The sequence below is a fragment of the Eutrigla gurnardus genome, assembly GCF_963514095.1.
Source record: "Eutrigla gurnardus genome assembly, chromosome: 8".
Classification (NCBI taxonomy): domain Eukaryota; kingdom Metazoa; phylum Chordata; class Actinopteri; order Perciformes; family Triglidae; genus Eutrigla; species Eutrigla gurnardus.
In genome coordinates this window covers 24,130,598-24,143,370 of record NC_139922.1, presented here as the reverse complement: position 1 = coordinate 24,143,370, position 12,773 = coordinate 24,130,598, and the positions used below count along the sequence as shown (strand labels likewise).

General features: G+C 40.9%; 1 protein-coding gene across 1 annotated transcript; it reads left to right on the top strand.

The window, feature by feature from the left end:
• Positions 1 to 3,232: 3,232 nt before the first annotated feature.
• mul1 (mitochondrial E3 ubiquitin protein ligase 1) lies at positions 3,233 to 7,097 on the top strand. The gene is made up of 5 exons (XM_084014656.1): positions 3,233 to 3,308; positions 4,089 to 4,231; positions 4,329 to 4,416; positions 4,570 to 4,690; positions 5,261 to 7,097. The coding sequence occupies exons 2-5, from the start codon at positions 4,112 to 4,114 to the stop codon at positions 5,988 to 5,990; spliced, it is 1,059 nt and encodes a 352-aa protein (XP_083870782.1). The 5' UTR covers positions 3,233 to 3,308; positions 4,089 to 4,111; the 3' UTR covers positions 5,991 to 7,097.
• Positions 7,098 to 12,773: the final 5,676 nt, after the last annotated feature.

The following is a 12,773-nucleotide window of genomic DNA, read 5'->3' as shown; positions in this document are numbered from 1 at the left end:
AATATAGTGTGCTTTAAGACAGTTAGTGCCTCTTTCAGAAGTTCGTTATTTCGCTGCATAATAACAATAAACAAAAATGTCTGATTTCTTCTGATCTGCACTGGATTACTCTGGCATTTAAAAAAACGTCTCATTATTTTTACATCTGTGCCATAAATCCAACACATTATTTACTTGAATAGACTCTATTGTGCGTCTAGTTGTCACACAGACGACGCTGCATATTCCAAATGTCTTCCATTCAACAGCAACAAGAGGACAAATACGATGTTCTGGATAAAGCTGCTGCCTCCATCTGCTGTCATTATTTCTTTCGTAATGTGAAATACACAAAGAAAAAAAACAAGGAGGTTGTTTTCTATGTGGGCTAATAGACTGTAGACCACAACACAAGGTGAGTAATGTTGAATAGAGGCCCGGAGGGCATTTCTGTTCTTTTGAGTTGAAAACAAGGTTGCACCTTTTCCCTCTTGAGAAGCAAGAAGCCAAACTCTCGTGTAGAAAAATCATTCACTTGTCAGGTTGATTATGTCAGAATGATTCACCCAGAGGAGTTTTGTGTGGCAGCTACTCTGCTTATTATTCAAAGTTTTTAAAGGGTATATCGTTCAGAGGGAGAAGTCATTGAAGTTGCAAATAAGTTATATATATTTTTTTTGTATTTCAGTGGCAACATTTTTTTTATTAATGACTTTAGTTGAGTTCTGTATTTTAAAGAATGCAGAGACGGCAGAGAAAAACATATTAAAGAGAAGACTTAAAGGCAAAGTGGATGCAGTCAAGCTTTGGATCGGTTGATGCAGATCAACAGTCGATCCTAAAACACTTAAGTGATCCACATTCTGCACACTTTGCCTTTGTGAGTTATTGTTCCTTCACCCCTTAACAGCACCATCTAAATCCTGAAGTCTTCCTCTGCTGTGTGCCAATCAACTTTCCCTGAAAGAGCAGCCCCTCTAATAACATTCACCCATTGATCCATTATTGGTCACCACTTATCTTGGTCAGGTCGGGGGGGGGGGGGCTGGAGCCGATCCCAGCTGACATTGGTACGCCCTGGGGTGCACCAGTGGTCACCCGTCTATCACGGGGCTGACACATATAGAGCCAATAGTTCAAACCCAGGCCAGGCTTCCAGGCGACAGTGCGAACCACTACACCACCCTGCAGCCCCCTCTGATACACAACAAAGATGTGCAACAAAGATGTGCGTTTGGTTCATTTATTTATTTATTTGTGTAAATATGCCAGATTTAGCCAGAAGGCTCGTTTCCATCTGCAGTCCCTGGCCAGATGCAACAATAGGCTCCCTGAGAGACGCTGATTATATAATTCCTTGAAAAGGCAAATCCATCTCCATCATGGTTTTCCTTTTTTTCTGAAAAAGTCAGTAGCAGTCTATTAAAAAATGATATACGGCTACATGAACGAGAAAAACTTGAACAAATAGGCTATATATCGTTCTGTGTGTGTTTGCGTATGTGTTATTTACTGCCGTACGCCACTTGTTAGCAGTTAATGAATTTTCATGTGAAGAAGCATCTTAATTTAGAGCAGCGTTTACATCACAACTCTAAAGAAATATAACTCAGGCATGATGCAATGAGAATGTGTGCAAGGAAGCAATATATAAAAAGGCAAATTCAGTTATTCCAGATGAAATATGGAGCTCGTCAGAGGCGGAACGCCATCCATCAAAACTAAAGGTTTACTGCGCTCATTGTTATAAATCTAGTGACTCACATTCCGCCTCATGCTGTCTGACAACAATCTATTCCTGTGATTGTTTTTTTTCTCTCCTTTTTTTTGCATCCAAATGTAAGTGCGTGCAATTTTAAGAATTTTAAAGCATACGGTTAAAGTATGTCATTCTGGTGAAGAAAGCATAATCTGTATGCAGCCAGAAGCGACGCACCGCTCTACTGAGAGGGTCAACTCAGGGCAAGAAGGTGCTCGTGGTGGCCTCTGGGCGCCTGTGCCCTCTCACATTTTTATGGCTCTGAATCTATATTAATGTCACTATAGCGCTGACTTAATGGCCTCTGCGGTGACTCAAGAAGACTGACAGAGTGATGGAACGTGAGATGGAAATTAGTTCCAGAAAGTCAAGTTTTAAATTTCCTGAGACATTCATTTATAACCTTGAAACAATAATGGACTAATTATTGTTTAATTAATAAAGAATAAATTGGCTTTGTTGTTGTGTATCTTATCGCTGCCTTAATTTCTTGTTTTACTCGAGGCTTTCTTGAGAAACAGATCATGATCTAAGTGAGACTCTGTGATTAAATAAAGGCTAATTACAAGCGACTGCCTCCAAATATCATTTGGTGTTTAATTATTTTGGAGCTGGACTGTAAGCGGATTAATTAAAGAGATGTTTTCACATTCAAAAGGACTGAGATCTTAAATGTATCAGAATCCGAATCAGAAACAGATTTGTCATGGTTAAGGTCATGTTTGTAAATGTATTATAAATTGTGTCATAGCCGTGCAATCACCGTTGTTTGGAGTGCTTCTGGGAAGTTTGACTTTCACACAACCCTGATCTCTATACGCAGTCCAAAAACACTAAAAATTAATTGGGTATAAATTAGTTGGCTGCTGTGAAGCACCTGGGCAAAAGGTGAGAGTCATCTCACCATCACTTGCAATTCATTTTCATGTGTTGCAGCTGCGATATGAGGCGGCACACTATCCAGTACTTCAAGTATCAAATATAAAGTGGCTTCACATTGATGAACTCGATATAATATGATAATATAACACTGTATTATATAAAGTTGGAATCATTTGCAAATGTCTTGTATTTTATAGTGTCAAACAAATGTGATGCATTGATTAATTACACCATAAACAAAATATTCCAACTTTATGGGCAACAGTGAATATCCACGGGAGGAAATTCACAAGCTACCCACCAGACGAAGGATATTAAAATGATCTCCACCTTCACCAGCCCCAACCTTAAAGTAAGAAACACATTAACTAATTCCTCATTAATCCAATAATATAACAGGAATTTCTTCTGAAATGGGCCATTCTGCAATAAACAGTACCTTTACCACGGCACTTTGAGTTGTTTTGCAACGGTGGAAAGCACAGGTGTTACCAATAACATGCATGAATGATGGCTCTGTTTTATCCCACTGTTCCATAATGAATTTCATTAGGTACGCCTGTGTCTTCCTTCAACATACATGATGCTACACTGACATCTGGTGGCAGGGAGGCGTATTACAGGGGAGCTTTGGCGATCCGCAGCTGTTGTCAAACCTCTGTTGACAGTGGGACGAGGGTGAATACAGGTGAGACTAACTCCCTTTTTTACAGCGGTTCACACAAGCTAGCGCTTATTTAAATGCTCCGTAACATGTCAGACACAATAGCGCTTAAACGTCGCGTTATCTAATGTAGCCGAAGCGTCGCTAGCTTCTGTAGCAAACTGCTACATTAGCTAATGAGCTAGGGAAGTGTGTGGCACTGCTAGAAATGTTAGCTAGTCTGTTTACTAGTTTAACGCTACGTTTTAAGGTCCAAGAGGCTAACAACAAACTGGTTGTTTTTATTAAAAAGGGCTGTATTTTCACCATGGTCGCAATTTAGTTAGCGTTAGCATTAAGATATGTTGTGTTGACTTTAGCTAGTAGTGAATTTGCAGATTAAATCGTGTCACTTACTGGCCTTGAACAGTCAAAAGCTTTTTATTGTACAGTTTGAAGAAAGGCTAAGTCGTGGCTGTCGTTAAACCCAGCAAAAATAATGGGTGTTTTTGCCATGTATCAGTGTTTTCTAACTGCAAATTGGTAGCTCAGCTGGGATAATTTACAGTCAGTTTGTGCTGGTCTACTAGTTCCCTTTGCTAGAGTAAAAGTAATTACATATTTTCAAACAGCAGACAGTCAGGTTCCAGCTTCTCAAACGAGTAATTGCTGGTTTCCACTATTGTCTTTGTAAACTGTGTTTTTAACTCTTTTTTTGTTGAGTAAATTAGACTTATATCTGAAATTAGACATCTGAAGACTTTGATCTGTAATAACATTGATTTTTAAAGGCAACTTCCTAATCTGTCCGGTCTGTCGCAACAGCACTGAATGCTGAAAATCACAGGATGGACTCCAGCGGGAAACCCTCGACTGCACAGATCGTGGTTTTAGCCACCAGCTCAGCCCTGACTGCACTCTTCTATTCCATTTACAAGAGCCGAGCTACAACCGTTGCCAGATTAAAGGTCAGCCCCATTTCTGCACACTCTGAAATGTCAGGAGTGTCTTACATTTATTTTCCTGTTATGTTCTGTGTGTTAATCTTTTATATTTTTTCCACAGGAAGCCAAGAAAGTCTCTATCGACCAGGATTTGAAAAACCTCCTGTCTGAAACTCCTGGACGATGTGTCCCATATGCTGTCATAGAGGGTGAGTCGCCTCAAAAGCCTAAATGAAGCTACTGTGTATTTTTCAATTCTTTATCATACTAATGCACATGTTTATTTAGACTATTATTTACCATGCATAATAATAGCAATAGCTTAACACTGTGTCTTTTCTTTTTTCTATTGCACACTGCAGGTGTAGTGAGATCTGTGAAGGAAACTCTCACCAGCCAGTTTGTTGATAACTGCAAAGGCGTCATTGAAAGACTGACCTTGAAGGAGGAAAAGATGGTGTGGAATCGCACCACTCATCTCTGGTAAGTGAGATGGTTTATTCTGAGAAAAGGACATGCAGTACTTGACATATTTATGAACCATCGTCAATACAGTCTGTCAATACAGCTTACTTATCTGAGCTGTAAATCACATGTTCTGTGTTCTGTTGGGGGGGGGTTACATTTTTGCTTCTTCTGAATACCGTTCTGGGTCTGAAAGAACTGGTTTTCATACAGTCAATCAAATATTACATAAAGCAGTAACGTAAAACCACTGACTCTGAACAACAATAGCATTCCCCTTCTCATCTAACAGCAAACATGAACACAACTTGGCCTAGAGAACAATCGCACTGGAAAAATGCCCCGCTAATGACAATCTGCAGACTAGATGGCTAATTAGCTGCTCAGCTGCAGCACATTAAACACCACGTCAAACGAAATGTTGCCTTCCTTGTATGTGAAAACATACTTGGCAATAAGCTCCTCGCTGATTTATAGCCTGAGCAGCTGCTTGATTTAATCGAGAAAATAATCCACATTTATTCAACAGCAAACCTAATCGTTAGTGGCAGCCCCGAACCAAACGGTAACTGTACTATTTGTGAACAGGAACAACACGGAGAAGGTCATCCACCAGCGCACCAACACCGTTCCGTTTGCCCTCGGGTCTCACGATGACAATATCACCACCACGGTCCGGGTTATACGTCCACTAGACGCTGCAGAGTTGGACCTGGAGACCACATACGAGAACTTCCACCCCACAGTCCAGTCCTTGTCCAACGTCATTGGCCACTTCATCAGTGGGGAGCGTCCCAAGGGTATCAACGAAACCGAGGAGATGCTGCGGCTTGAAGACAGCGTCACGGCTGTAGGCGAGCTGGTCCTGGATAACAACCTGATAAAGCTCCAACCCCCTAAACAGGGCCTCCAATACTTCCTCACGCGGCTGGATTACGACTCTCTTCTCAGGAAGAAGGGGAACAGCGTCCGGCTGTGGAGGATTCTGACGGTTGTCTTCGGTGTCGCTGCTTGTTCCACGCTCCTCTTCATCCTGTGGAGGCGCTATGTGCACCACAGGGAGAGCAAGAAGGAGAGGAGCATGCTCGAGGAGTTCAAGGAGCAGCAGAAGAAACGTATGCGTGAACTGAACGTAGAGGAGGGCAGCGTGTCGCCCACCAGCTGTACTGTCTGCCTGAGCCGGGAGCGATCCTTCGTGTTTCTAGAGTGTGGTCACGTGTGTGCCTGTGCCCAGTGCTACGACGTCCTGCCACAGCCAAAGAAATGCCCCATCTGCAGGGCGACGATAGACCGGGTGGTGCCTCTCTACAACAGCTAATATCTAGAAATGTGTGATGCGTCACGTCATAATTACACTGGAAATGTGTCATTCAAAAGCCGTTTGCCCTTTTATACATACTGATAGTTAAATAGTCGGTATCTGTGCTGGATCACATTTCCCATTAAATGTTCAAATCAACTTTGAATCCTGTAAAAATGACCAAAATTAAATTAATTTTTTCTTCTTGAGAGAGAAAATAGATTTGTTCAAGTTGACAGATATTGATGGATCTTAGAAGTTAAGAACATTTACTCGGAGTACGTTCAGACTGCAGGTAAATCCGATTTTGTTTTTTAAATCGGATCTTTCAGACGGACTGCGACAGTGTGTCTGCACTGTTGTTTACGAGCAATCGGATGAGATTTGTACTGTAAGCATTTGCCCAATCAGTCAGTGCAGAACTCCTCCATCCCAGCAGACAAACACTGATAGATGGATGAAGCAGCAGAAAGTGAAAGTGCCAATAAAAATGGATTTTGACATCTGTTCTGCTTAACACTTCCCCAGACTTTCTGAAATCCATCTGGATGCAATCTAGATATGAAAAACATTAAGACTGGGAGTGTGAACAAGGCCGAAGAGTTTTTCTAAAAACGTCTCCAAATAAGCACTTGTGCACACACACACACTCAGAAATTCTGAATACACTTTAAAGCAATGAGGCCTATGTAGGGGTTATATATTTAAATGACTGTAAATCGAAAAATGTTGTAAGAACACGATAGAAACGTTTTACACTTAAGTTAACACTATAAGTGAAAAACGGCCAAGCGTGGACAGCTACATTATCACAGTCACGGTTGAAGTGTTGCTCAAGCGTTGGTGTATTTATGTCGTTAAATTGCACTGGGAACTGGCTACAAGAATATGTTTTTCTGCCATTTTTTTTTTTCAGATTGAATGAATGAAATTGTGGGGAAATGTTGAAACCAAAACATGATTGGTTTACGCTTTACTGCATTATTGGGGCACGGAGAAATAGCGAGTGTTGGGCATCAGTTTGTATCTTCATGTCACCAGCTTCCATTGAAAATGACGCGTGGCCTGGTGCTTTGTTGTTGCTGTGCCGATTGCATAAGTACACATTAAACCACAACTGGAAAAATGACATCAGAAAAGTGGACCGCTCATCATTCCTTTTATTCAGCATGGATTTAATTTCAACTTCACCTACGATGTTTTTCAGGATACGAGGCCCGTTTTTAATCTCAGCCATTTAAATTTGATTGTTGAATCATTCACACGCTATTCATTAAAATATTTGTTTTGTCTCAACTTGGGTTCAACTGTAGTATTTGTGGTTCATCAAATGTTGTTTTGTACAGCTCAGAAGAGCCAGGGGGGAGTTTGTGGTTCACACAAAAATAATTCTGTGCTGGACTGAGAGTGGGGAAGGGTGGCAGGGCGATTATTGTATTGTGTCTCTCAGGTTGATTCGTTGTTCTGGAGGAAGGGAGCAGGCTGACCCTGTCCTGTTCTTTTTTTCTTCCCCTCATAAAGCCACTTGCAGCTCGTGCTCCACAGACATTCAGCTGAGAGTACACAGAACATGTAACAGTGGTTAAAGGCTGCTGTATGGGGGGTTGTTGGACTTTTTATTCTGCAAAAAAAATGACACCCGACATCTTGGTCATGATTAATGCAATGTAGACCAACTGCTCATTGTTACTCAATCATTGTGTAAAAAAAAAAAATAAAGGCACAAGGAAAAAGCCGATTGAAGGAGATGTAGATTTCTGCCAGGAGAGGGGGATGTATGCCAGTGAGGACAATCACAGATTCACCATTTAGGATCAGAAAAACATGAATAGACATGAAAATGAAATGCAAGCAGCTGTTTTCACACTTACCTCCTCTTCTTTTTTTCGTCATTTCAAACTGCCTGTAGGTTGTAATATGAGGAACAAAATATATTTTAAATTCCAATAATCCAAAGCTAGTTTTTTGACCCTGTATAAAAAGCTCAGTTTGATTTTGTTAGTGGCATAAAATGAATCAATGATTGTCTGTTTCACTGTGATCAGCCGCAAGTTAATGGGCAAAGAAAAAGATGTCTTTATTTTACTTCTTTTTTATTTTACTTCTTTTTTTTTGTCAGACTATTGAAAAGCAAAGGATGAAGACAAACTAGAAACAGGAGAATATGCTTCAGCATAATTACATTTTAGGCCACCAGGGATGCAAATTTGGCTCCAAAAGAAGCCGTATTAAGGGAGTTTGCACAGAAGAATACCCCTTTGTACTTTCAAATGAGTCTGTATTACTAAATATCCCATTTTATCATCCCACATTATGCCATGAATAAATGATTTTACATCACGTTGGGATCATGGCATCATTAGTATTCAGCAACTTGCCCACAGAAGACTTTTCTTGAAGACCCTTGAAGCTAGTTGGTCTCCGAGGGAGCTGAGCTAAATGTCAGATGTAGAGCATATCAAACAGGAAGAGCCTTATGCACTCCCTCCTGAACTGTACTGATGGCACTCATTAGTACAGAAGAGCCTCATCACGGCCACTTTACCATCAGATCTATAACCGGCCCCGAGGGACTTACAAATATTCATGCCATTCCATTTCTTGGTTCCTGTTGTGTTATTTTTTGTGTTTTTTTGTGTTTTTTCCCGGCCATGTTAGCAGCGGTGCTCTACCGGGATGGTAATGAGTGCATCTCCGTCAATCTGAATTTATGCACATTTTAAATTTTCTCATTTAAAAACCTGCGGTGGATAAATAGTCACATAAATAATGACGTGCGTGAAGCATGTGACTTAAATGTCCAGAGAAGCTTCCGCTGGAGACATGAAAACATTTACCGGTAACCTTCCGCAAGCCCTTCTGTTTTCCCATCACTTTTTCCTTCATTGTTTTTCTCTGTTTGAAGTCTGACACGGCATTATTTTAATTATCTTATAAATCATCATCTTCTGCAATGATTTAATATGGAGCCAAAGTCATTACGCCGCTCGTCCACTAGGTTCAATGCATCTCAGTCAGTGTTCCTGTCAATGGTCTTTCAGCATTTTACTGTCCATTCTTTGGGACAAATTCAACTACAGCAGTTGCTAAAAGAAATTTAAACCATTTCTTTGTGAGCAAAGATAAAACTATAGCCCTCACAAAAACGAGCTACAAGAGCTGCAAGTCATTGCAACCTAATTTTGTCCACATATATATATATATATATATGTGGACAAAATTAGGTTGCTGGAATCGTAATTTTGCAATATGAGCGACGAGAACAAGGAAGTTCTGTTTTTGAACCGGCATCAAGCATCCCCCCCCCATCCCCCCCCCACCCCCGGCTACCCAGGAGCAGGGACTAGAACTACGTCCAACTACATCCATATCCATTGAGCTTCAAAGTGTAGGAAGAACACCCAGCTTTCTCTGTCAATATAGCACCCACTGAGGAATGTATTGCTTCAATCGACTACACTTTCCATACTGAGTGGACATCCACATAAAAGCTGGTGAATTTTCCCTTTTTAAAAAAATATTGTGTCTGTCTTTTTCATTGTGCTGCAGCACTCTGGCCCAACACCATGGAAACACTTCAATGTAGTGTTTTTTATTGTAGCAGCAGGAACTGCCTCTATTATTACCTTCTTGAATTTCACATAAGGACTATCCAAATCCTGCCTATACGGCTATACAGGCCATTAACATGTTAACAGCATTTACTTTCCGATTAACACCCTTTATCATTTAAATGAATATAATTAAAGATTCATCTTCTCCAGCAAACCATGGAAACTTGATGTAAACTCTTCAAACTGATACTTGTAAATAAAAATCTACTCAGCTGGTTTTACTTTAGACAAATAGACAAATTTAAATGGATAATAAATTGCTCTTCAACACTGTAATTGTAGGAATTGCCATGGCATCAAAAGTGGTTTATACGGATGGAAGTGTTAATCCTGACCAATTCGTTCGTATTATGTTGTGTTTTTTACTGCACTCGAAGCTCATAAAAGCAACTTGAATTGCACTATTAAGGTTACTTATTAGGAAGTGTCACCCTTGAATCACTACAGTTACGCTCCTGCAGTTCTTTTATCTGAAACGTTTTGTTGGCTGCCAAGGCGTCAGATTGATTTTTTTTTTCAGTTCAATTAGGCTCCAGTCATAGAAGCCTTATCAAAATGAAGAATTTGAGTGTTTTTTTTAATAAGAGAATACAGTTTTGATCAATGTTCTCAGCACACCGCTAGTTTGCAATGAATACAAGGGCACTTTAAAAGTCACACAGTTAATTGAACTTTGATATGAGAGGGATTTCCTCACTATTTGTCTGTCTTTGTTAGCTGTGAAGTATGAAGTATTTTGTCTTTATATCATTGTGTTCAAGATGAAGCAGATACAAAAGGTGCTACTGAGTGTTGTAGCCTTAAAACCTGGATATGAGTCATCGTTTTTGCACTTGGATGCCTAAAATAAGGCCTGTCCTTAAAATACCAAGCTGAAGAGATTTTGAAGTTTTTCTTCTATGACATAAAATATGTCAATAAGGATCGCTGAGGGTTGAAGAAAATTGTAGTCTTCTCTAAACCAGAGCAGACCATATGTCCGTCAGAGTCCCACCTCTCTTTGGATCAACGTTTGTTGAGACATTGAAATATCCTAAATATACTCTGGTGATGAACTGCTTTGAACCTTTGTTACTCTGAAGCACCTCCTCCACTTTAATCAGGCTGAATAACAGGATTTGCTCACTCACTCTAGTTCTTTTTTTCAGGCAAGCGCTCCCTGTTGCAAATAAAAAAAAGTGTTTGTCAGATAGATCAACAGATACGGTGAATAAGTCCGTGTATAAAATGGAAACGCATTTGGAGGTCCTTTGGACCAAAGCAATCCAAACATCGTTGTTGAGATGATTGTCTTCGCAGCGCTCCTGACACACCATGTTGCGGGGAGGAGAAGAAAAGAAACAACTTATATGGTTTCCATGGGAACTGCTAATCATCCCCAAAGTTGAGGCCGGATTCATTCATTTTACCCCACGACCTGCCACTGGACTAGCTTTCCAACCAGACAGTGTAATTACTTATGTTTGCACTGTGCAGCTATTTGTGTGCGCATTAAAGGTCATAATGATGACATTTTTATGTGAACGAATCATTTAAAAAAAAATAATACGTCCACTTCCACACAGAGCTTTTAGAAAGGTGCAGAATCAAAAGTATCACTTCTGTGAATTAATCGTTTTAGAAAATGTCGTCGGTCCATAATTAATGTGTTGTTTACCTCAGTTGAAGATGTGTGGCCGCGGCTTCTAGCAAGGCTTGTGAGTCAATAGAATAACGACGTTGGCATCACGAGGTATCTCTGTGTAGTCAGGGGTCAGGAGTCTTTGGGGTTGCCGGATAGTCTGGAACAAAAACATAAAAATGGCTGAGTTTGACGGTAAGCGGGCGGCATTATTGGTACCAGTCCCAAGTGCTAAGTGGCAAAAGCTCAGAGTGAACATTGATCAGCGTTTGATCGTCGGAGTCAGCTGAAGGAGGTTTCAAGGACCGAAAAGTCACGTCGAGGTGGCTACTCTTCTTCTTGACTGGTAAAATGTCGCTAAAGCTAGCTTTTAGCTAACACGAACACTGGCAACCCACTGAGGGCGCATGCACTTCAAGCAGCTGTGTTGTGACGTGAATGCAATTGAAGGGGTGAATGCTAGTGCAACATCTAGTAGCTGGATTTTTGGCAGCTTTAAACTGCCCTGATCTGAATCCAATAAGACATCGGCCTCCGTTCGGCAGCCGGAGGAGGTTTAACTGGGCTGTAATGGAAGAGAATAATTGGCATTGTAGGTGACCACTGAGGGGGCCGACCTGTGTGAAACACAACGATGGTGCGAGTAATTATACGTATTGAAATCATATTAGTTCGGGAAAAAAACCTTTTCTCATCTCATAGTGGGTAGCCTAGCAACAGTAGGTGACTGAAACTTCTTATCTGGTCATTTTCATTTCGTCCGTGTATTGGAAAAAGGAACAGGCATGCTATGTTTGCTGTGTCCACGTGAATTATCACAACGAACCTGAATGGATTTCCTGATTTGCATAACTGGATGTGTTTTCTGTATTGGTGTGCTCTTCAAAGCACTCACACCGCCGGGGAGGGGGGGGGGGGTCTCGTTTGATCTGTAAAGGAGGCCTGAATGTGGCTATTAGCGCCACGGTAATAATGAGCTTTTGAATTTTTTCCCGAGCGCTGTCTGTTTTCCTGCCATTCCTCCTTTTGCTCAATCTTTTCAAAGCCTCTTTCTCTCTTGTGCCAGGCATGTTTAACCTTGTAATAAGGCTGGACTTTTTCAAATGATTGGCTTGTCATCTTAATTGCTAGTAGTCTCTTCGATTTCAGGCAGCTGTATTGTGGCAGCTTTTGTGAACGGAGCGTGTTTGCCCGCGTCACGTGCGGCAAAGAACTGCAACCAATGCGATTGGATGTCACCTCGACATCACATCACCGACTGAGCCAGGTGGAATTATACGGCATGTCCTTCACTTCGAGATCCACTGGAGAAGAAAATGGGCCACGGTCACTTAATATGAGCAGAGAAAGGTTCTTGCACGGAATACATGAATTGGAATATGTTTCTCTATACGAGGAAATGTGATAGAGATGTAATAACGTTCTTATATACGGTTCATGCATATATTTGTGAATGAGGCCCATTGTGCATGGCAAATTACAATAATTTGATGTGTTATGTACAGTGTGGAGAAAAAAGGTAACCCACAGTGGATGTGCGAAGCCATCGAGAAAAAACGTCACAAC

What these genes read in the sequence shown, in the direction of transcription:
- mul1 (XM_084014656.1), top strand. Translation starts at nt 4,112, where the DNA reads ATGGACTCCAGCGGGAAACCCTCGACTGCACAGATCGTGGTTTTAGCC. An exon ending in CCCATATGCTGTCATAGAGG is followed by an intron (nt 4,417 to 4,569) that starts GTGAGTCGCCTC and finishes TGCACACTGCAG; the next exon opens with GTGTAGTGAGATCTGTGAAG. An exon ending in AATCGCACCACTCATCTCTG is followed by an intron (nt 4,691 to 5,260) that starts GTAAGTGAGATG and finishes ATTTGTGAACAG; the next exon opens with GAACAACACGGAGAAGGTCA.